Genomic DNA, 23837 nt, shown 5'->3' on the forward strand with positions numbered 1-23837 from the left:
TATTACGCTGTAACTGCGACAGGAGTGCAATGGTTTTCTTTTTCTTTTCTATTCTTATAATCTCCGGACACCTGGACAATAGATCTTCATGGGAATATGGTGTCTTATCTATGTCGCGGTGTTTATTATACGGTTTTCTCCGACGGTTACTTGTGATACACTAGGGCGCATAGCGGTCAGCTGGAGTAATGACAAAAACAAATAATACTAACATTGAGTATGTGATGTAGACCTAAAGAGGTTTTCTCGGTAGCCGATATTAAGTAGAGCATATGTAAAGGCCCAGGACAGCATCGAGCCATGCGGGCACGGGACATTATTAAGATTGGAGTGGCATAGCTTTTGATAAGTAGTAGTATGTAGTACAGAGCCTTTTGGCTTGAAATCAATCCCTCCCGTTCTCTCCCTGTGCTTTTCCTCCCAACATAGTGGCTAACCATTTTACCGAGGGTTCCATCCCTGTGCCTTCAAGTCCTGAACCTTTGCTGCATCCTCCTTCTTGATCCGCTCAATTGTCTTATCTCGGTTGTATTCCATTACCCGCTTTTCCTTAAAATATTTGACCTGTTGTGTTTGATCGTTAGCGATCGTAAAGTATATAGTCAATGCGAGCCGCGGATCGCTATAAGGGACGACGATTGGAGTAGCTAGAGAGAGTCGAGTCACGTCTACCGACCCCTCATTAAGGTAGAGCACATACCCAAGCCTTTGAACAAGCCGACTCAAACTCCGCAATTTCTTTCCCACATTTTCGTCGCGCTTCCTTATCCTCCTTGATTGCGTCCAGGATATTATTGTCGTCTAAGCAAGAGAAAAACAGGTCGCGACCCTCCCAGCACTTTTGTCGAGAGGACCGATCGGGGGCTATGCGGCCTCCATCGGAAGCGGTGTTCTTCGAGTCGGAGGACCAGGGTAGCCAGCCCATTGTAATTAGGGGTTTGATGCGAGTGACGGTTGGAAGGTAAAGGGATGCGAGGCAGGTACTGGAATCAAGAACCGAATATGAAGCGCAGTAGTAACAAGGTAGGCTGAACGGTACCGTCGCAAAGAAGTAAATATATTAGGACGTAGTTAAGAGATGTGCTTCCCGTTCGGCATGATCTGCGGTCCCTTTCTGCCAGGCTTAGCGGCTCTGCTCGTGGCGCCACAGTAAACTGGAACCAACTTCTTCAGTTCCCCATCGGACGATGTCCCAACAGACCATCGCTTTCTCTTTACGGTCTTAATCTATCTGCGACGCGATTCTCTTATCCACCCGCTGTCCCTCAATAGCGAGGGAAGAACCTCAAGTGAAGGAAGGCATCGGGTATATGCTCGGTCTTTCCGCGGGCCAGAGCTCACCATCCCACCGGTCCTTCTCACGGTGAAATATCCCTTGGATTTTATAATCAGTGTGCAAAAGTTACCACATATTTCATGCCCCCGCGCCGACGGCCTCCTGCGGGGGCTCGGACAGACCTTCCGCCGCTGAAGATCGTCCGGAAGATTGTTATCTTACAGCTTGCCTATTATGCCTCCGCGACGGCCCTGATCTTATTTACCACTGTCGTCTATGGCACCCCGTTCTCCCTAGATTTGGTTCTGAGTTGGGATTCGCTGAGGGGAGATACTACGATTGGATGGATGCTGGGATTGGTGTGGATGTTGAATAGTCTTGCGGGGTGAGCTGCCGACCTCCCTTGGTCTCGTGAAAAGGATGCGCCGCTAACCAAACTCTCACAGGATAATCTTTCTTCTACTCCTCGTCGTTCGGTCTAAACTCATTCCTGACTTCGCACTCACTATCCACTTCCTCCATCTTCTCGCAACGTCCCTTTACACCCACTCTATCCCCTCCAACTTGCTTTGGTGGGGTCTTCAGTTTGCCAGCGCTTCTCTAATGACCTTTGGTGGTATCTGGGCCTGCCAATGGCGGGAACTCAGGCCGATCAGCTTTGGCGGTATAGCTGGTAGCGGTGCTGGACAGTCATCTGGGAGTTCATCTGAGCCGCCGGTTGATAGAGGCAGTCCGTCCCGAGGAAGAGGCCGGGAACGCGGCTTGCAGAGTGACGGTGGCGAGTATGAGATGGCTGAAATGAAGGGGGTTGGTGAGCAAGCAGTATAGCTTTCCCTCAGGTCTTTCTTGGATTGTATTTTCTTCTCGTTTCTTTTTTTACTTTTTCTCGTGTTTTTTGACGTTGATGCATGCCCGACTTGCATGCAGATTGTTATATGTTTACAATTTTTGTATACCCTAGCTGGTTGGCACATGTATAGATGGCGTTCTGGTTCGAGTGTCATCCTCCGGTCTTGCTGAAGTGTTGATCCCGTGGTCTTACGTTCTGGCGACATTTTTGGGCTTGTGCAGGCACATTGGTACTTAATATCCTGTTATTGGATATTTAGGGCTTTTTGGGATGGCGTCATATCGTCACAAATCATATAGGTCGTATTTACTACTACTGGATAGTATCAAATCTACCCGATCGTGACCCAGGGAAGACCAAAATGCGCCTTCCACGAACATTCGCTCTTGTCGGCAAAAAGTCCGTACGGTCGGCGATCTGCGCCTATGGCAGTCGCTCTGAATTGGCATTTCCCGTCAATCAAAACCAAACGATTCGAGGTTCATTTATCTGGATGTGGGGGCGCCACATTCCACCTCAACTGATAAGACCGGAAGGTGGAGATAAATATCCCCAGCATTGTCTCGATTAGAGATTCCAGTAGTAGCTACTCTATCGATTTCGACTTTGTTTCCCTCCTAGAAAACATATCTAAGCTAATATGTCAACTTCAACGGCAACCGAAAATACTACCCAGCAGAAGGTAGTCGTTGCCTCTGCAGACTACAGTAACATGAATGTGAAGCCTGCAATCGAGGACGCTGTTTTCCAAGCAACTGCCCGCGGCGACCGTAATGGGACGATCAAACTACCAGGAATTCCAGCATTCACAGACCTCTACGAGAAACGCAAATGGATGAAAGAGCACATGGCAGCCGCGTTCCGTTTCTTCGGAAAGCATGGACACGGCGAGGGCATTTCTGGGCACATCTCCATGAGAGGCGAGTGCTACTTATATATCAGTATTAGTAGAGACACAAGTACTATACTAACAGTGCCTCGCAGATCCTATTCTAGAAGACCATTTCTGGATGAACCCCTACGCTAAGCATTTCTCTGCCATGAAAGCCTCCGATCTCGTCCTTGTCGACCAAGATGGCTATGTGACAGAAGGAGGCAATCAGGCACCCATTAACGAGGCCGGATTCATGATCCATTCAGAGATCCATAAAGCCAGGCCGGATGTTGTTGCTGCTGCGCATACGCATGGAGTTTATGGGAAGACGTGGAGCGCATTTGGGAAGGGGATCGAGATGATCACTCAAGGTACGACGCCTTTCCGCAGATAGTGTGGATCCCCTTATATGGCAACAGAGACTGACGCATGTAGATGCGTGTAACTTCTATGGAAAACTAGGTGTTTATGTTGACCACGGTGGGATTGCATTGGCTCAGGAAGAGGGGCAGCAAATCGCGAAGGCTTTAGGGGAGGACAAGATAGCATGCATCTTGCAGAACCATGGGTATCCCTTACTTCTGTTCCCCGTTTTGTTGTACACTCCGGCTGACGATGTACGTAGTTTGTTAACCGTAGGTCGCACAGTGGATGAAGCAGCCTTTCTCCTTTCCAGCTTGGATCACGCGTGTCATTCTCAGCTGATGGCCGAAGCGGCCGCTGCCAATGGGGTACCGAAGAAGATTATCAATGATGAAGTGGCTCAGTACACGGCCAATGCAGTCCAGACTCCGGTATGGCTCTCTTGTTGCGACAACTTGGAAAGAGCATGTACTGACCATGACAGCACCATTTCTATACCGAATTCCAACCTGAGTTCGACCTCATCGTGGAGGAGACAAACGGGCAGGTGCTTCTGTGATGGGAGGGGAAATGATATAGCGATGAGCAACATCCTCCAAGATAGTTACTTGAGGCTACGAACCTGTTCATAAGAAAGTCCCCTAGATTCCTCTACCGAGATTGACTGTGACTGAAACGGCCCCCATCACTAGCCTCTGGGCCCTGCCCTAAAACCATTCAATTTGTAATCCACGCATTGATCATGATAATCACTGCCCAATTGAAACAAAGGCCCCCAAAACACATCCACCGAGGAATCTCTTAGTGCCGACAGCCCCGTCCTCTCAGGGACCAGGTCACTAGCGTAAGTTGGTGACTTGGTCGCTGAACCCTTAGACTCCCTAGAAGATCTTAATATATTCATCCCTTGGACCATTGGCACGATACCACTCTGCCAATGATAGATGTCATTGCTTACTATCACATAATGTGGGTTCTCCGCCGAAAACTGGGCCGCAAGGACACTATTGGTGCCACTCATTTCCTTTTTCTTCGTTCCCCGATTTACTTCGCTTACTCTTATCCCACCGACATACATTCCTTACCCCCGTAAACAAGGAAAAGGACCAAGATGACTACCGGCTTCGCTGTCCGTAAGAACGGATCCTGCCTTCGAACCGAGACTGACTGTGGTGAAACAGTCGGCGGGTTTCGCGGCTGCTGCCCGGGAGGTACATTCTGCCCTCACGCCTACAACATCGATTGTTGCCCAGCCGGTAAAAATTGCACAGAGTCGTTGGTGCAGGAACCGAGGTGTGCGAATGCAACATGGGATCTGTATGACAATGGAGGGTACTTTTGCTGTCCACACGACACGATAGGATTCGCGCTGGCAGGACAATATGATGGTTGTGCCGGCACGGGTTACTCATTTGGTGATCAGGATACAAGGCTAGAGGTCATCTCTTCAGGGACTGGTACGTTTTTTGTACACACATCATATTACGTATCTGTCTATTATATGTGGATGCTAGGGTGTATCTCAATGCTAATCAATCCCCGAAACAGTAGCACTACCTTTATCAACATCTACAACCTCTGGAATATCCTCAATATCCACAGCAACATCAGCTACAACTACCTCCGCGGCAGCTACTCAGACATCCTCCCCGTCGTCGTCGTCAGGTGTAGATAAGGGTGCAGTTGCAGGTGGTGTCATCGGCGGCGTCGCCGGTGTAGCCCTCATTGCAGCCTTTGTTTGGCTATTCATGAGGCGCCGGTCACGGCCCCAGCCAGCGGCTTTACAAGACGGGAACACGCCGATTCATGATTACAAATACGTGTCAAGTCAGCCCGTCGAAGTGGATGGGCAGGGATACCGATATGAGCTGGAGAGTCGGCCTAATGCTCCAGTTCACGAGTTACCGGCACAGCTCCCAGGCCGGTGACGGGTGGGAGAATGGCATTCATTCGGTGTGATTATAAATCTTTCATATATTCTTATACGTAATGTGTATATTTATTTCTTAAAGTGGTTTGGGGTTTGGTCTGATATCACTTTTCTGCTTTACGCGCTGATGTCGCGTTTGACTTAATTTCTGTCTGGGGTGCGATCTCCTAGATTTATACTTGTTCATGATAGGAGCACTTCGTCGCCACAATATCATTGATACTATATCTTTAGGGGTGTGGGCTAGAATGTAGGAACACTGAGGTAAGTATATAGGGGGGAGCTAAAGAGTGACTGCAGATAGCTCTTAGTACTACAATGTCAGATATATTATGTAGAAATGTTTATATTACATTTACATTGTATCAGACTACAGGGCGTGCTCAATCATGCTTCATGCTCCATGGCCCTTGCATCACTTACATAGATCAAATATGCTAGGGAACTAGTATAAATAAAACGTGCACATCGAAATGTATTTTCGATGCTCATCCATATTAAACGACAATTTTCTGCGCTATAGATGTAGCATGTGTGCATTTGTATATCCGTGCTGTCCTAGTCAGTGACGCTATCGTGCATATTAGGAAGTTTCTCATGTAAATAAAGCCTTTAGGTCAGTTGGAGATGGTTCTTGCAATCGAATAGATCTGTTTCGAAGCTTAAGTATGTGGTGGATCAGCCCTATACAGCATCTTTTGATACATGGACACATGTTACCTTGTACGGGATTTACTGTAAAGGTCCCAGCAAGCCCAAGGCAAATTTGAGATGTACAAGTACGAATTGAGCATATTGATGGTTTGGTCGAAAAATATATTATATCCCGAATACCATATGTTCCTATCTGAACAATCATGATTGCTTCCCCAAGACCCAGTAATTCACAGATCGACATAATCAAAACAAGTTAATCAGGATTCTTGATATACATACATTTATATATCTATGTTACCCTAGTTCCGTTATAGAAGACAACATCCTGGAGACAGAACTATATACACGGCTGACTAATCCGCGACCAAAGAGGCATAGTCCCGACACATGGCATGAATAGACCTCCGAGCGGATCAGCAACATCACATACTCGATCCTCTCCACAAGCAATTGGTCGACTATGACCGGGTTTAGAGGCTCCGGTTTATTAATTTTGTCGCATGGATAGCCTACTGTATTGAGTCTCTGCTGTGTAAAAGTGGTTTGGAGAAAACACGCTGTTTTACCCAGTCAATCTTTATTTAATACGATACCCAAGCTCGCTATTAGCTTTTGTCTACCTAATCTGCATATTTCCTGTCTGGTCTTATATTGGATCGACCTTGACGACAGTTATTACCTTGGAGGAATACAAGCTACGTGGACCTAATCGGACACAATCATGGCTGAAGGCGAACCGTCATACATTGACTATGAGGCCTTCTTGGACCCGGACTTCTCTCCCGCCTCTTTTGCCAATTCATTGGTCGTAGCCACCAACAATGCAACAGATACACCGCTAGATCTGTCAACCCCGTTGTCACGGGTTCTCTTCGATCTACAAGAGATCGACACTCACATTCATACGCTGACCACCAAATCAGCCCTCCCCTTGCTGACGCACACGCGGGATCAAACCGCTGCGGCAGACCACATCCTCAAGGAAGCCGAGGAACAGGTCTCCTCCGTGACCCAGGGGTACCAGCGGCTGGAGAAAGAGGTTCTACGGAAGTGGGAAGCCGCCGACGAGGTGAGGATAGCCACAGAGAAGTCGCTCGCTACCGTGCGGCTCGCAAGAGCAGTTGCGCGCTGTCTCACTCTCGGCAGACAGCTGGAGGGCCAGCTTGCTGAGGTTACCGGGCGTGGTGGCCTCGCCGATGGAACGGCGTCTCCCTCGCCGGGTAGAGACGATTACCGCGCTCTGGAACGCGCTGCGTCTACGATCGTGAGTCTCCGTCGGATGTTCACGGCCACGGGACCAGGAGAGGAAGGCCACGGATTAGAAAAAGTCAAGGTCATCCGGACGCTACGGAGTGAACTGCTCATTCCCGCCGAAAACATGGTGAAGTCGAGAGCGCAGCAGGCGATCAATCGTTTCACCATGTCCGCCCAGTCAGGCTACAAACAAGCTGGCGATGCAAGAGCCCGACTCAGCTCCGCCACCACAATCTTGTACCTCCTCTCGCCAATCCCCAAGGACCTATCTTCGGCATCGGACTTCCAACCCGAGCTCCTCCTCTCCACACTGCAAGGCTACATGCACACGGCCATCATGTCGTCCCTGAACGCCCTATCCCGGTCCCTGTCCATGCTGCCCACGCTCGACAAAACCCTCGTTGAGATCTCGGCCAAATGCCAGGATCTCTTTGCGCTGGAATCTATCCTTGCCAGCCTTCGACCGCCATCACATCCGCTCTTTCCCCCAGCACCTACCCCCGAGACCCAGTCACAAGGTGGTAGTAAGAATAACCTTCTGCAACCGCTGCTCAACGCCCTCGACGCATCGTCCCTCCCATCGCACTTCTGGCGCTCCCTCGCCTCGTCTCTCACTTCGCGCGTCCAGGAGATTGTCAACCGTGGCGGCGTCTCGGCAAGGACCCTCCGATCTAACCGGGACCGCCTTAAGAAGGACATCAAAGAGTGTGTCCTCCGGGGATCTCAACTCCCAGCATCGACCGACAAAGGACGGATGGGAGCCGACTCCGGAATGAAAGGAAACTGGGAACGAGAAGCAGCGGTGATGGTCAGTGCCGTGGCCAGTGTGCTAGACAGGTAAAACTGTCTCCGAAAAATTTCCAACAAAATAGTTTAATATCCGAGATAAAAATCTACAATACACCCAGAACAGCGGTTGTACATATATACTTAACCTCCTAGCGTATGTACATACATAAAATAACATACATCTATACCCCAAGTCAAAACCATCCTGATAGGCTCTCAACAAAAAGCCAAAACCGCAAAAGCAAACGCGTACATCTGACGCCCCAGTCATGGCACAAACCAGGACATAAGCACAGACAAATAGATTGATATTTCACATGTGATATTCCCCCAGTCTGCCAACCAGAAAATTCAGGTACACATAATAACTAAGCATCAGCTGATCAAAGTTCAAACGGGGGCATCGGCATAAAAACGAAGATCGGCAGAATTGTAACCATAAAATAAAGATGTGTAAGAAAACAGCAAGGGACAACCCAGCCTATGTCTGTACAGTTTGTCAGCCTCAGCGATTCGCAATCCATCCAACGCATCCGTCAGCAGAAGATGGGATTGCCAACGAATGCTTTTTGGTGAATTGTCCAGCGGCTAGTCTCGGGCGCTACGCCGCATTTTTGCCACATGTGTCGATGGGTGCAGATGAGTTGATGCAGGATGATTTGCATGATCATGAGTCAGGTCGGCTGCCACATCATAGTAGATTATTTTATTTGTTGTTAAGATTGCGTGACTGGGGTCTTCTGGGTTAAGTGTATGGAGAAGAGGGACAGGTAGGTACCAGTGGATTAGTAGTCATATTGGAGATGGTCCCGCGTGGTGCCTGGAACTAGATGGAGGAGCTGAGGGCGCACTGGGTCCGTATCTGAAACTTTATGGGACTGGAAACATTCTTTGCTCAGGTCCGGTTCGTATAGACCGTGGCCTGATTGACCCATGATCTTTCCTGAATTGGACGACGTCAAGACATTGTCTTGGGGTGTCTCATCTGGGGTTGTGTAGACGTAAGACCCGGGATCATTAGTAGAGTTAATTAATCAATCAGGTACAAACTGCTAGTACGGTGTGTCCCGCGACTTGGGTACCTACAGAGTACATCCAAGTAGGTACCGATCCCCTACTAGGACCGGGTACCAACTAGTACCGACCGACTAGAGCAGGTACCTGCGGTGTACCTACTATATACTGGACTCTAAATAATTAAGGGACTTAAAGTAGGCAAAGGCCGTGCGCGACATCCACAGAGCCGGGACTTTTTACCCCGCTCCAGATTTAAGAAACGGCTGATAAGGAACTTTTCCTTCCATGACCATACATACCGTATCTTTCGAGGTTCTCGAAATCTGTTTAGATATCATCATCCCTGTGAACTTTAATCCATAGATTAAATAATGATAAGTAAGAAAGAAAAAAGTTGGAAAAATGAAAGGGGACCAAATGAGAGAAGCGAACCAAAGATATTCTGGATGGGTCGAAAAAAGGTCAGAGGAGACGGCGAAACCTGATACGGGGAGACCCCTCCACGTAAACTTTTCCCCTCCTCGACGGTGGTGGCGGCGTCAATGCCCCTTGGCCCAGTCTCTTTTAGGGATTTGGATACAATGAGGGGCTAAACGAAATGCATCCATCATAGGAAGCTATTGACGGATGTGCTGTTTGGTTGACGGCCACGTCGATCAGCCCCTCCGCACCGGAGTTCTGTCCGCCACTTCGCTGATGTGGATTGGTCTTGGAGGACGAAGGGAAGCAACTCCCTCTGATTTATAACCACTCGTTTTCTTTTCTTTTCTTTTTTTTTATTTCGTGGACCTTGGGCAATTTCCTTAGCAAGGTTAGGGCCCTTGGAAGGAGGTAAGGTACCTCCACGATCGGATCATGGGCTGGTCCAATAGGGTGCTGAAGGAGGGTGTTTTACTGTCGAACTAATGCACTGTCCGCGTTATACACTAGACGATCTTTTAGTAACCTTACTCGCCCCGTTAAGTGATGGTCGGGTAGTCCAGTTAGTTACTTACCTGGTACTAGCAGGGAACCTAAATAGAATACATTCGACGGAAGTTCATTGCTGGATGTTCTATGCATTCGACCCCGAAAGTAGACAACCAGACAGGGACATCATTCCTGGTAGCAGGGATGTTCTGTAACTCCTCCCCTTCGCTCACTATGATTTAACAATGAGGCACATCATCGCTGTATTCTGTGGCGTGCAGAAACGCCGGTGTTTCAGCATTATCTTGGTTGTTCCTTGTTGCCAATTGGCTGCCGGACTGCATCAAGTAGATGTCATCGACTGAGGGGAACTGATGGAAGCTTCCACTGTTTCCCGAAGCCGTTTGCAGTTACCTCTTCCTTTGCGTCAAGGCATTGAATCGAGGATTAGAATTAAAATTGCTCACTCTAGGTTTGGGATTTCCAAACTCTCGTGAAACTTTGGCAGAGATGGAAGATCTTGGGTTGGCACGCTCAGTACACGGCAGTGGCGGTTTCCAGTCCCAGCCTTCTTTGTGTCATCTCAGGAATGAACAAAAATAAGAAACAAATTAAAAGGTGAAAAAGATATGCAGAAACGAAGGAGGGAGGATTTGTTTTCTTTATACTAGAAAGGAAAATGGGTAGAAAAGAGAGAAAAAGAAGTTGAGGGCCTGAACCGCGATCACGGGACCTCTCGCAGGGAGGACTGTTCAGCTAGCTTGCAGCGAGAATCCTACTAGTAGGCCACCGGGGCAACAGTATGATTAATATCTAAATATACTAAAAAGTCCATTACGCCTAAGCCTTGTCGACTCATTCATGTTCGTCATCGTGGTATTGAAAATAATGCCCTAAATGTAAGGTACCTGCAAAAGGTGGACTATCCCTTCTGCATGGCATGTGCTCGGGCTGCCGAAGGATTGTACGGGGAATTCCAGCGCCTATCGCTTGGGCCAGTGGAAGGGTCGGAACCATGCCATTCGTATTGCCATTGTTCTGCGGCCCCCGGGCTCTTTGACAATCGAGCCATACGCATTGGGATTGCTGACACGGTCTGATGCTGGGATCGCCTGGACAAATCTGAGCGGTATACCACAGTATGCCTCTTACTTGATCAGTCTACTAGGGTTAACCTGAGTCCAGGAAGTGAGAGCGGAAACTTAACTCAGGTATACTCCGAACTATGGTTGCGCGGCCGTGGAGAACCATGGCCCCAATGAATTTGCCATGCACTCTTCGTTGATCAGATCATGGATTAGTTCCCAGGCCAACTGATGGTTTGGTTACCGAACGGCCATTGGGGGAAGGTTTTACTCTTATATCGATGGGGTTAAAGTTACCATGATATAGACTTCGAATGGTGGACGTCACCGAGTCCAACAGACCGGTCGGCGCCGCTCGGTTTCTCTGGTTTTACTGGCCAGGACCTCCTCCATGATCCAGATCATGATTCATGAATCGCAAGAAACCACGCCACGGTTAATCCCCAGGATTTCTTGGGGATATCTCTCCCGCTTATTGTTCCTTGCCCTCATTTCTTTCTTCTGTAGCGAAGCAAGTTCCTGGTGCCTTTACCTTCATGGACAGAGGGTGTGAACGCCTCTGGACCCTGGAAAGGCTAGATCCATGGTACGATCGTGACTATCAGGTTCGAGACTCGCTCTCTATTACCCTTACTCCCCACCGCCAACCAGCCTTATGAATTATGAGGACCTAGACAAGATTTCACCTCTTGGGTTCCCCGTAGCCCGGCTGACCACACCCTGGTATCGTTCAGCAACAGCAAAACCCCGAGGTTCCTGATACCGCCTCGTACCGGCGCCAATACCGTTCTATATCGGGATACAGGATTTGGATGTAGCTCAGATGATATGGATAAACCGATAGATCAGACGGATTATTTATAGCTCGAGCGCTGAAATTTCCGATCATTTTCCAACCGCGATTTGATCTCACTGAACCAGCTGTAGACGCTTGAAGGAATTCATTACGTCCCTCTTTCCAGCAGTGAAAGTAAAAAAGGTATCGCGCGTATGGAGACTCCACAGCTGTTCGAGTCGCTGATTCGTGTCGGTTCGTCCGGATCGAGTCGTCAGTACCTGGAACTAAGTAAAGTCTACTTCACCTGTTGCTCTGTATATTATATCACTGGTGAGTTCATTCTCCAGTCCGGCCGAACCCTTTCTTTCTGTGGCTGGTACATCGTCCAGTACTTCTACTACCTAGTGATGATGTTGATGAAAGGCACTGACCATCATCAGGTTCTGGTATTGAGGTGGTAATGGCAATACCACCAGGGCTCCAAAGTTGGCGCTGCTACCACGCTGCTACAAGACTGGACTTTACCCTTTCAAATCCACTCTGCATTCTCTTTGAACCATTCAAACGGGGCGATTGAAGTAGTAACGTCCATACTTACTAGTGCTAGTTCTGTAACTATAATTAATCCAGACTTATGGTTCATTCTCCCCCTCCTTCTGCCCCTCGTTTCGCCGCCTTGTCCGCTCGCCGCCGACCGTTGTTTCCGATAAGCCTCTAGTTAAGACAAGTGTGAGTGAGTTGAGTACCTACGGGGGCTTTTTGAGTTGGCTCCAGTTTTTTTATTTAATTTTTAATTTTTTAATTTTATTTTTTGTTTTCCCTTATTATTATTTTTTTTCGTACACGCGCTTACACTTTTTTCCCTTTCCTTACACTTTAACTCCTCCGGCTCTCTCCTCATCCTTTCCCAATTCCCCTTCCTGTCTGTATCGTCGTCACCACTCAGCGAGTGGATCTAACATAATCGTTTCTATTACTTCTACTGTCGCTCATCTCTCACCGCGCATCTTCTTCCTGTTTCGCTTCCTTCCTTTTCTTTTCCTTTTCCTCATCCCGTCTCAGGTCGGCATTTTGTGGTCTTTCCATATCTTACCTCGATTATTATACTTCTTCTGTATCTATCTCCTGGCCCTGGTGCCTGTACATCCACGCCTACACGTCATATTTCCTGGCTTATTCTAACCGGGCCCTTTTCTTATTTTTTTTTATTCCATTTGCCTCCCTTTTCCCGGGCCGATCAAAACCCAGGGAAACAGATCACTTTTGGTTGAAATTTTTTTATCTTTAATTTATTTTAGTTCAGTTCTTGGCCGGGGGATTGTCATACCCACAACCTGTACTCGGCGACTCGTCTGAAACTCATCGAGTCTACCGAACTTCTCTCTCTTGACCACCGCTTCTCTCCTTAACCACCCTACTTCCACTTCCCTCTTTCTCGTCATCCCTCCGGTCCACGTTTAGCGTCTCCCTGGCCAGGCACATCTGCAAGAAATGTGTCCTCGATGCTAATGGTTGTGCTCTGCCACCTACCGCGTACAACCTACCTACCCTTGCTTCGCCATCAACGTTGGGCATTCGGCTAAAAACAACCCTCATCAGCCTCTTGCTACATTCCACTTCCCTCCCCCTGCCCTCTTCATCTCATCCCTGGGCCGGATTTGGAATAAGGGAAAATATCTACCCGTAAGTTATCACACCAAGCAATAAATAAGCCACCACACCATCGGCTCAGCGCCCTTGCTCCTCGTTCCTCTCGACATCGAGTGTACGGCCCACATGCTGACAGGAGTTGCGCAAATCGCTTCAGCAGTCAGCTTCGTGGGATCGACACCGCGTTTTCTCAACTCCCGGGAATCCCAACCAATTTAGCTGAAACATATCGTATTTAATGGGCCGAGGGTCACCTGAATAACCCCTTGTCGATCAGTACATAGACCCTAATTCGGGCGCCTGTGTCAATATGTCATCATTCTTACCTGTGAATAATATTTCGTCGCCGCAAGACCGTGTGATGGAGGAGGCGACGCCACCCACCACACCTCGACCCCATCTAACTAACGTACCGGAGGCGCAAGACGCCGCGAAAATGGTGGATATGGAAAAGGACGGCAGTACGCCCCGAAATGTAAACAACTCTGACCATTCTTCTCAACCCGCAGGCTCGCAAGGGAGCGGGCTGTCAGTATCCGAGGAGGCATCGCACGGAGACTCGGAGGGTGATCGTGATGGTTCAGACCACGACTCGGACCACAAAGGCGATGCTCCCCCGTCAAAGAAGAAAAAAGGACAACGGTTCTACTGCACAGATTACCCGCCTTGTAATCTAAGCTTTACCCGAAGCGAGCATCTCGCCAGACATATTCGGAAACATACTGGGGAACGTCCATTCCAATGCCATTGCTCGCGACGATTTTCCAGGCTCGATAACCTGCGGCAGCATGCTCAAACGGTACATGTGAACGAGGAGATTCCGGGCGACTCGCTCGCAGCCACTGGAACCCGGTTTCAGCGTCAGATTCGAACCGATCGAGTGCGGCCTCAGGGTCGAGCCAGGGCTGGTACTGGCGGCAGTCAGGGAACTCATAGCAGAGGCCATAGCCGAAATTTGTCCACATCGAGTATCACGTCGACCGCGTCGACATTTAGCCAACCTCCAGAGCTTCGTCGCCGACCTCCGCCGTTGATTATGGCGAATGACGGTCGAGCTCGTCTCGCTTTAGATACAATGGGCGATCCCCCTAGTACACCACCAGGTCAAATCCGTGGGGTACCGGGCCCAGCTGTGGCTGGCTCACCCTACGCACCCTCTCATATCTTTGCTGGAGGCAACGGCAGTCCTCATGTCGCCTCGCCGATGTCTGCAGCATCTCATGCCTCTGGCTTCTGGGATGGTAAAACCGCTGCGCGTCGCTTGTCCGTTCCATCGGGCGCTAATCCGTTCGCATCGCAACCGGTCAATGCCTACCCCCCTGGTTACGCAAACGCAGGCTCGACAGCTGCATATCACCCCCAGGGAGGGGTTTATGCAAGCCCAGTGAGCTCCAGCTACTCGATATCCCGGGATGAGACATCGCACAATGCAGCGGATGCCGATCTGCGGAGACGTACCTGGCATCCATCCACGTACTCCACCGTCTCACGGCCTGCTACTAGTGGATACGGGAACTACCAGCCTACTGAGACATTGCCGCACTCTTACGGCGCCAATACACAGGACGAACAACCGCCGCGTCTGCCGGGAATTGAGAGCTTTGATAAGGTTGTCTCGCGGCCTCTCACTCCACCGGTGCGCCGGCCAAGTCCGATGCACCTTGATAACGGCAATAAGCCGCCACCTAACTATACCTTTGGGGGAGGATTCAACTATAACAAGCCGTCAGTTCGGCCACCTCCCCCGATTTCTGGTCCTGGACATCGCCGGGGTCACGTTTCCTGGGACATGTCATTGCACACGAATTTGACTGGATTGCATATCCGGGACAAGCCCCTCCATAAAGACGCATCACACTGGAGCCAGCAAACTATAGCCGAACTTCATAATGTTGGTTCTCGCCCGTCTTCATCCTACCATCCACAGCAACAATACCAGGATTACCGCGGACATCATTCTCGTGGCCCAAGTTACAGCAGCACCATTCATGCTACTCGAACATCCCCGGAGGATTCAAGCAGTAGTGAAGGAGTTCATACCCCATCAACGGCATCTCTTGAGTACCACCCTGCCATTGTGCACAACAACGGGTACATCGAGCCGCATCATACCCCATTCTCATCCGATACGTCTCAAACAGTACGCACCCGATACCCGATGAATCGATAACGGCCAGGTCACTAATTGAACTATAGGCATCACAGTCCGATGGGTACCACAGTAAGCCTAAACCCGGAACTGACTTCTTCAACAATAACCATCCGTCGAGCAGAGAGTCCGGTATGGGTAGGCTCGAGGCTCTAGTTGCTGTTGCAACCAGTGAGAATAAGGGGTCTGCAAAGTTGTTTGCATGAAATTTACCGCCCGGGATGTTTACCAATGTGTCGGAAATCGACCAAAATACATAGGTCCGCGATGCCCGAAGTGGTCTCGCGAAATCGGCAGATGTTGCCACCTTTCCCGTTCGCCTGACCTTTTTTCCATTCTTTTGTGATGTTGAGCCAGTGTTGTATATCACAAGTCACCTGGCCTTCTCTTACTTTCTCCTCTACGCTATCCTGGATATAGTTATGGCGTTTTAGATCCTCGATCTACCGAATTCCTGGGAGCTATACACCACCGCTCGACCGGGAATCGTTATGAAGTGATGACTGATGAATATGATGCATAAGTGACTCGATTAACAGGGAGGGGTTTTGACTCGTGGCTACCAGTCTCTTTCGGGTGTCTTCATTTCCTTTCCCGCAGTTTCCCTGTCTCTCTTTTTCCATCAGGGTCGCGATGGTTTTTGCATGTTCGCATGTTCGGGCGTTGTTTAAGGGTTTGTCCATAGCGCATGAAGATACCCCTCGGCCTCAATCTCGAGTTCAGCTACGAGGTTCTGGATGGAGTTTTTCTACTCTGGTCGTGGTGTGGCTTCAATTGTTCATTGGGATTGCCTTGTTTCTATCTATCTATCTATCTATATATATGGACGTTTCCTTTGTGTGGCGGGGTTTGACGGTCGTGTTTTACTATATTCGGGTCTTGATATGGTTATTATGCGTGCATGTACGTGATCAACTAGTTTGCAAATAAGTGGACAATAAATACGGCGGTTAGCTTGTTGACCAAGCATTATCTGATCTTTGTTATCGTCTGCTAGCTGCGTAGTACTCATGTGTCAAAACGAGGCAAGGTGCCTGCAGAGGAACCCCGGAGATCCCAGCAATGGATGCTTCCAGCCTGCACCCCGAAGCGGAACGGATGGCGACGATCCATGACGTTGAGCCCCACATTTACATCAAATCATCGGTTCCTTGAAATACACGCACCATGGAGAAGGACATGACTATCAGGTGACGTCGATGAAAGCGATGCAACGCTCGAACAGAGTCTTCCTTCGGCCGGCGCTCAAGTAATATTCGCCGATGAGACGTGACACATTGGGTATGTGTGTACATGGAAGTATGTACGAATGTAGTACACGCATGTACATACCTACAGTACAGATGAAGAACAAAGAACTAAAAGTAATTGGTTAGATCCCAAGAACTGTAACTAACAGTAGTTGTAACTAACGGAAGTGTGTATCCCCAGTGGAAACCTATGTACATGTACATACATACGTAGTCTGCGAAATATTAATAACACAAGAAAAACTCCAACGTAGACGTCATACCCCATGACATGACCCTTCCCTCTTACCCCAGACTTTTTAAAGTCCTGTTTGCCTCACCTTCTCACACCCAATCCAATAGACTTCAATTTTCAAAACAATCTTGAACTCGAATCCCATCACAGAAACTACAATCCATCCGTTACAATGTCGAACAGAACCGGTCTCTACGCTGCCCTCGCTGCCGCTGGTGTTGGCGGGTACTATCTGTATCGGGCCGGTGGTGATCCAAAGGCCGCGAAGCAAGAGATTAAACGTACTTCTTTCTCCATCCTATGACCGTCACTTTGATCGTTGTGAGCGGGAAGCTGACCTTATGTAGATGATGCCGATGTAGCCCGCAACAAGGTCCCTAGTACGGACAAGGCCGAGAGAGCTGGTCAGAAAGTTGGTGCGGAGGCTGGTGCGCATATTGACGAGGCGGTATGTTCTTTGTCTCCCTATCTGAAACTACTTAGATGTTATATCTATTTCCCTCTTCTGCTATTGTATGAATAAGAGCTAATAAGTTATCAGGTGTCCAATGCCCGCACCCAGGCACAAGAAGCTAGCAACCGTGCTTCGGGACTAGCCCACGAGAGTCTCGATAAGCTTAACGAAGCGCGACAGGATGCGTCTGCAACGCTCAAGGCTAACGTCGATAAATTTGATAAGACGGTGGAGCAGAAGACAAGTGAGGCGAAGGGGTCTTTGTCGAGCTGGTGGAGTGGTAGCAAGTAACCTGGGGGACTTTGCGTCTGCAAATTGAATAAAGCGCGCTATTGCGATGATTTTAATTATGTTAATATCAGCTAGCTCATATCCTCTCTCATGAAGGCGAATAATGATATTATTTTCATTGACATTTTTAAGATACTTATTAGAAGTATAGTTTTGGCCCTCTGCGAGGGAAGAAGATTATATGTGTACGGAGTATTGTCCGGTTTATCGTTAGCACTGACCAAGTCTGATAACTCGATAACACCGATAAGATAGAAGATTCGACAGAGGGGCTTGCTTGCTCAACTGGTAGAAGCTCGTAGTGCTGTGGTATGTTGCATTCCTGTCATGCCGATTACCGTAGTGACAAAGTGCCATGCACATTAAGCAATCCACTCGAGGACTTTTAGAGCTTGTCTTCAGAACTCAACCTGAAAACTCTCCAAAATAAATCCATCTTATAAGTACTTATAAGAAACCCCCGTGGGTTCGTGTCAATGATAGCGGAGTAGATCTGGAGTGGGTTGACCCAATATAACCGCATCCGGACACGACGCCAACACGCGCCAAACGCGACGCGCTCCACCAGGGAAAAACCTAATCGCCAGCTAAATAATATCGAGTGCCCACCCACTCCTTCCATGCGAACCATTCCCCAATTGCATTTGTATTTTACGCATCAAACCTTCCTAATTGTCTATATGTTCCTTCCATAATCTATATCTCATCTCATTTATCCGCAACGAGCATGGCAGTCACGATGCCGCGCACTTCTACCCGACAAGCCCACCTTCCCCGAGGACAGACCGGCATCCAAAGTTTCGCAAGAACGACCAAGCCCGGTCTCAGATCAGCCGCAGATGGCAAGCAGGCCGTCGCCAGTCTTCCGGTCTCGCCTTCCAAGAAACGGAAACTGAACGAACTCGAGAACGTAGACTGCAATAGCCCGCGGATTCAAGAAAAGGGGGAACCCACGACCGAAGCGCTTACGCCCTCCAAATCTCTCCGGATCAAGGAACTGTCGTTATCGACTCCCCGAAGTGGCCACTATGCATCTCCTACCGGTACTTCGCGGACTGCTGTCACCGGGGAAATTTCTGCGATCCCAACTTCGCCGTCGAAGCGTGCTAGGGGTAAGGCTACATCGCGGTCTTGCGCGGCAGTTCTCCATGTGCGTCCCACTTGTGTGAACGATTTGATTAAGTTGCACTCGGCTTTTCTTAAGGCCATCACGTTTCACCATGCGCATCACGGTTCGGTTACTCCCGCAGACTTGAGGGAGTTTCTTCCTTGTGTTGAGCGGTTGTGGAAGAAGCGGAAGGTCGTGGTGAAGGATGTGCAACGGTTACTATGGATTTGGGAGCAAGACTCGGAAGCCACCGGGCTCAACTTTCGAATTGCTAATTATGGATTGGGAAAGATTTGTTTGGAGCGTGTGCGTCGGGAGCAGTGGGTAATCGACGACAATGAATTGCAAGAACAGTTTGAGCAAATTGTGGATTTGCTCTGGGAGAAGGCTCTGGATGCCGCTGATGGCGATGAAAGCCAGGTGGACTTTATCGCGACGCTGGGCGTTTCGTCCATCCACGAGTCATTGACACCATTCACGAACTTCCGAAAAGGCCAGCAGCGGTTGCAGGATTTAAAGGGCGGGGTAATCAAAATGAAAACGGAGAAGCTTAAAGCAGCGCCGGTGGCAGAGTCGCCTGAGAAAACACCTAATGCGACGAACGCTCGTCGCACAGGACTTCTGGATCGGATCAGGAGCAAGGCCCTTCGTCAGTCGAAATTACCGCCCCCGCCATCGAAGGAGATGCTGCTTCGTCGTGCTGCTGTTGAACGCATTGAGGAAGTCGCTGGTGTGCTGGCTTTGCTGAGGCCAGCTGGTTATGTGGGTAGTGGCCCAAAAGCTACTGTGGCTGCCCAGAGGAAGCCGTTTCGCCTAGAGATGATCGTACAGAACGTTCAGGACTCATCGAAGAATCCTATTTCAGAGAAAGAGGTGGAAATCTGCGTCGAAGTGCTGGCTCGGCCCGACATTGCTGGACAATGGGTCGATTTCGTCACCGTGAATCATATCAAATCGGTGGTTCTGAAATCCTCCGCGGATATCAACCTCAAGGATATCGGTGCGAAGGTGCGTGAACTGAAGTTCGGCGAGGACGAGCCTGCTTCAGCCTCGAACCCCTAATCAAGACTTCTACTGTTTAATGTGTGTTTTGGATGTTTGGTGTTGCTGGGTTGGATACCCCATCTGTGGAGTTTGATACACATGACTTTATTATCACCCTTGTGTAGCATCTGTTAGCGTTGCATCTATCATATACCATTTTAGCTATTAGAGAATACATATCAATCATGATGAACATGAAGTACTTCAGTTCCTATGTGTAGGCGTTTTTTGGACCTATCACTTTGTAGAGTTCTAACGGGTGCTATTATTGGCCAATGATACTTCAATATATCGCGAACGCGACAACACGTGACCGCGTTGCCACGGAGCGCGTCTCCTGGAATTATCGAAATAGATCGATCACGGCAGAGCTAATGGTCAGTCTTCCATTCATCTTGTTGGAGACTAACTGGCAAGATGTCTTCTCGTCCAGAACTTAAGGTAAGTAAACAAGACAACCGGTCTCTCGAACATTCAATAACAATTAACCCTGTTTAGGTTGACGACGAAGTCGGCTTCATTCGTTTTTACCGTTCCCTCGCAGCAAATAGCAACGATGAAACTATTCGCGTTTTCGACCGCGGTGACTGGTACTCTGCCCATGGCGCCGAAGCAGAGTTCATCGCTCGCACTGTGTACAAGACCACCTCTATACTCCGCAATCTAGGTCGCAGCGACTCAGGAGGCCTTCCCTCCGTCACCATGAGTGTCACCGTCTTCCGTAACTTTCTCCGCGAAGCTCTCTTCCGACTCAACAAGCGCATTGAAATCTGGGGCTCAGTCGGAACGGGCAAGGGTCATTGGAAGCTGGTAAAGCAAGCTAGCCCGGGAAACCTCCAAGATGTGGAAGAAGAGTTGGGCAGCGTTGGTGGATTATCCATGGACTCGGCTCCAATTATCCTAGCAGTGAAGATCTCGGCCAAGGCCGCAGAGGCTAGGAGTGTGGGAGTGTGCTTTGCGGACGCAAGTGTACGGGAACTCGGTGTTAGCGAGTTTCTGGATAACGATATCTATTCCAACTTTGAGTCGCTTATTATCCAACTCGGGGTGAAGGAGTGTTTGGTGCAGATGGATGCTAATAAGAAGGATGTTGAGCTGGGAAAGATTCGGGCTATTGCGGATAGTTGTGGGATCGCTATCTCCGAGAGGCCGGTGGCTGATTATGGTGTCAAGGATATTGAGCAGGATCTGACGAGGTTGTTGAGGGATGAACGGTCGGCTGGTACGCTGCCGCAGACGGAGCTAAAGCTTGCGATGGGCTCGGCGTCTGCGTTGATCAAGTACCTTGGGGTTATGACGGATCCTACAAACTTCGGCCAGTACCAGCTCTATCAGCATGATTTGTCGCAGTTTATGAAGTTGGATTCGTCGGCGCTGCGTGCTCTTAACCTTATGCCTGGTCCGCGGGACGGATCGAAGTCTATGAGTTTGTTTGGTTTGTTGAATCACTGCAAGACCCCTGTTGGTAGCCGGTTGCTTGCGCAGTGGCTGAAACAGCCGTTGATGGATCTGGCGGAGATCGAGAAGAGACAGCAGCTTGTTGAGGCGTTTGTTGTTAACACGGAGCTCAGACAGACTATGCAGGAGGAGCATCTTCGCTCCATACCGGATCTGTATAGACTAGCGAAGCGGTTCCAGCGCAAACAGGCAAACTTGGAAGACGTTGTGCGGGTGTACCAGGTTGCTATTCGTTTGCCTGGTTTTGTCAACTCTCTCGAGAATGTTATGGATGAAGAGTATCAGACGCCCCTGGAGACGGAGTATACTTCCAACCTCCGGAGTCACTCTGATAGCTTAGCGAAACTGGAGGAGATGGTTGAGACTACGGTTGACCTTGATGCGCTGGAGAACCACGAGTTCATCATCAAGCCTGAGTTTGACGAGAGTCTGCGGATCATCAGGAAGAAGCTGGACAAGCTCCGTCATGATATGGGCGTTGAGCACCGCAGGGTAGCTCGGGACCTTGACCAAGATATTGAGAAGAAGTTGTTCCTGGAGAACCACAGGGTGCACGGATGGTGCTTCCGACTTACTCGCAACGAGTCGGGATGCATCCGCAATAAGAGAGAGTACCAGGAATGTTCTACACAGAAGAACGGTGTCTACTTCACTACGTCGACTATGCAAACCTTGCGCCGGGAGCATGATCAACTGTCCTCGAACTACAATAGAACTCAGACCGGCCTGGTGAATGAGGTCGTTAACGTTGCCGCGTCCTACTGTCCTGTTTTGGAACGACTTGCCGGTGTCATAGCACACCTCGATGTCATTGTAAGCTTCGCTCATGCTTCTGTTCATGCGCCGACCCCCTATGCTCGGCCCAAGATGCACCCACGAGGCACCGGAAACACAGTTCTCAAGGAAGCGCGCCACCCCTGTATGGAAATGCAGGATGATATTTCATTCATTACTAATGATGTGGCTTTGGTCCGAGACGAGTCCTCCTTCCTCATCATTACTGGTCCTAACATGGGAGGTAAATCGACTTATATTCGCCAAATTGGTGTTATCGCTCTCATGGCTCAGACGGGCTGCTTTGTGCCTTGTACAGAAGCAGAATTGACCATCTTTGACTGTATCCTTGCACGTGTTGGTGCAAGTGATTCACAGCTCAAGGGAGTTTCCACTTTCATGGCTGAGATGCTCGAAACATCCAACATCCTCAAGTCGGCAACGTCCGAGTCTCTTATCATCATCGACGAGCTTGGGCGCGGTACAAGCACGTATGACGGATTCGGCCTAGCATGGGCCATCTCTGAACACATCGTCACAGAGATTCGTTGCTTCGGCCTTTTCGCTACTCACTTCCATGAATTGACAGCTCTCGCCGATCGATACCCCAAGTCTGTCAAGAACCTGCACGTAGTCGCCTTCATCGGCGATGGTACTGATGATGACAGTGAAGATAAGAAGTCCAAGCGGAACCAGGTCACTCTTCTGTACCGGGTCGAACCTGGCATTTGTGACCAGTCATTCGGTATCCACGTTGCCGAATTGGTCCGCTTCCCGGAGAAGGTGGTCAACATGGCCCGCCAGAAGGCAGAGGAACTTGAAGACTTTACTTCATCCGAACAGCAAGACCAGCAGTCATCCATGGCGATCGATAAATACTCGCAGGAAGAAGTTGAGGAGGGCAGTGCCCTTCTCAAAGCGATGCTGCTGAAATGGAAGTCGGAGACCGAGTCCTCTGGTAAGGAGTTGACAGTGGAAGAGAAGCGACAGATCATGCGTGATCTCGTCAAAGCAGATGAGAAGCTGCAAGCAAACAAGGTCTTCCAGGGTATCAAGGCTTTATAGATTAGTATTTGCGTCTTTTTTCTTTCTCGGGGTCATAGCGGTTCGGCGTTTGGAAGGTGTCAATCTGTGTATGTGTGATCTACGGACATGAGGATAAAATGTGTAGGGAATAATATTATCCAAAAATTTCGAGTGATTGCTTCTTTGTACATATCGCTTAGGATAAAGTGAAAGGAGAATCCCATTCAACTATATCGACATAAGTCACGTGAGATCGCGGAGGTCTAGACGCTCCACCGGGATTGTATTCTTAATCTATAAGCGCATTCGTCTCCAGTCCTCACCACAAACAACCAGAGTTTACCAGTTGTCCTAGCATTTGGTCTCGCAAGTTTCGTCGCCTTCCTTGAGCGATCGTCATTCCTTCTGTGCAATCTCGGACCAGAGAATCTGCCACTCCCTTCTTGCTCCTTGGTTTCAATAGCTATGCGCGCAAACTAAGGTGATACCCGCCGAACCACCGTATTTCATGCACCCCTTTTCTATTCTCACACTCGGCATCTTCGTCGCGGGCTACATCACCGCAAGGTGGGATCTTGTCACTCGACTATATGAACTAGCTATATTTGCTTGGGAT

General features: G+C 49.2%; 9 protein-coding genes across 9 annotated transcripts; 7 read left to right on the plus strand and 2 right to left on the minus strand.

Annotated features, from left to right (window-relative positions):
* Window positions 1-441: 441 nt before the first annotated feature.
* On the minus strand, window positions 442-925 carry AO090005001272 (cytochrome c oxidase subunit 6B family protein; the record flags this gene model as incomplete). Its single annotated transcript, XM_001818160.3, has 2 exons — window positions 442-564; window positions 701-925. 2 exons carry the CDS (start codon window positions 923-925, stop codon window positions 442-444), a joined length of 348 nt encoding a protein of 115 aa, XP_001818212.1.
* Window positions 926-1416: 491 nt separating this feature from the next.
* AO090005001271 (protein SYS1) lies at window positions 1417-3613 on the plus strand (the record flags this gene model as incomplete). The annotated part of the gene is made up of 3 exons (XM_023238314.1): window positions 1417-1661; window positions 1723-2087; window positions 3501-3613. The coding sequence occupies 3 exons, from the start codon at window positions 1417-1419 to the stop codon at window positions 3611-3613; spliced, it is 723 nt and encodes a 240-aa protein (XP_023089291.1).
* An 861-nt stretch (window positions 3614-4474) lies between these two features.
* Window positions 4475-5291, plus strand: AO090005001270 (uncharacterized protein; the record flags this gene model as incomplete). Its single annotated transcript, XM_023238321.1, has 2 exons — window positions 4475-4820; window positions 4996-5291. The coding sequence occupies 2 exons, from the start codon at window positions 4475-4477 to the stop codon at window positions 5289-5291; spliced, it is 642 nt and encodes a 213-aa protein (XP_023089290.1).
* A 1380-nt stretch (window positions 5292-6671) lies between these two features.
* On the plus strand, window positions 6672-8045 carry AO090005001269 (Golgi transport complex subunit COG5; the record flags this gene model as incomplete). Its single annotated transcript, XM_001818157.3, has 1 exon — window positions 6672-8045. The coding sequence occupies one exon, from the start codon at window positions 6672-6674 to the stop codon at window positions 8043-8045; it is 1374 nt and encodes a 457-aa protein (XP_001818209.1).
* Window positions 8046-11540: 3495 nt separating this feature from the next.
* AO090005001268 (uncharacterized protein) lies at window positions 11541-12359 on the plus strand (the record flags this gene model as incomplete). The annotated part of the gene is made up of 3 exons (XM_023238331.1): window positions 11541-11609; window positions 11932-12112; window positions 12223-12359. The coding sequence occupies 3 exons, from the start codon at window positions 11541-11543 to the stop codon at window positions 12357-12359; spliced, it is 387 nt and encodes a 128-aa protein (XP_023089289.1).
* A 1383-nt stretch (window positions 12360-13742) lies between these two features.
* Window positions 13743-15787, plus strand: AO090005001266 (C2H2-type zinc finger protein; the record flags this gene model as incomplete). Its single annotated transcript, XM_001818155.1, has 2 exons — window positions 13743-15572; window positions 15629-15787. The coding sequence occupies 2 exons, from the start codon at window positions 13743-13745 to the stop codon at window positions 15785-15787; spliced, it is 1989 nt and encodes a 662-aa protein (XP_001818207.1).
* Window positions 15788-16953: 1166 nt separating this feature from the next.
* On the minus strand, window positions 16954-17502 carry AO090005001264 (uncharacterized protein; the record flags this gene model as incomplete). Its single annotated transcript, XM_023238341.1, is given in 5 exon segments — window positions 16954-16967; window positions 16995-17019; window positions 17152-17364; window positions 17405-17443; window positions 17455-17502. 5 exon segments carry the CDS (start codon window positions 17500-17502, stop codon window positions 16954-16956), a joined length of 339 nt encoding a protein of 112 aa, XP_023089288.1.
* Window positions 17503-18550: 1048 nt separating this feature from the next.
* On the plus strand, window positions 18551-19981 carry AO090005001262 (DNA replication factor Cdt1 C-terminal domain-containing protein; the record flags this gene model as incomplete). The annotated part of the gene is made up of 1 exon (XM_001818153.3): window positions 18551-19981. The coding sequence occupies one exon, from the start codon at window positions 18551-18553 to the stop codon at window positions 19979-19981; it is 1431 nt and encodes a 476-aa protein (XP_001818205.3).
* Window positions 19982-20380: 399 nt separating this feature from the next.
* On the plus strand, window positions 20381-23260 carry AO090005001261 (mismatch repair ATPase MSH2; the record flags this gene model as incomplete). The annotated part of the gene is made up of 2 exons (XM_001818152.1): window positions 20381-20404; window positions 20462-23260. 2 exons carry the CDS (start codon window positions 20381-20383, stop codon window positions 23258-23260), a joined length of 2823 nt encoding a protein of 940 aa, XP_001818204.1.
* Between the last annotated feature and the right edge of the window lie 577 nt (window positions 23261-23837).

Source organism: Aspergillus oryzae, chromosome 1 (assembly GCF_000184455.2).
Source record: "Aspergillus oryzae RIB40 DNA, chromosome 1".
NCBI lineage: Eukaryota > Fungi > Ascomycota > Eurotiomycetes > Eurotiales > Aspergillaceae > Aspergillus > Aspergillus oryzae.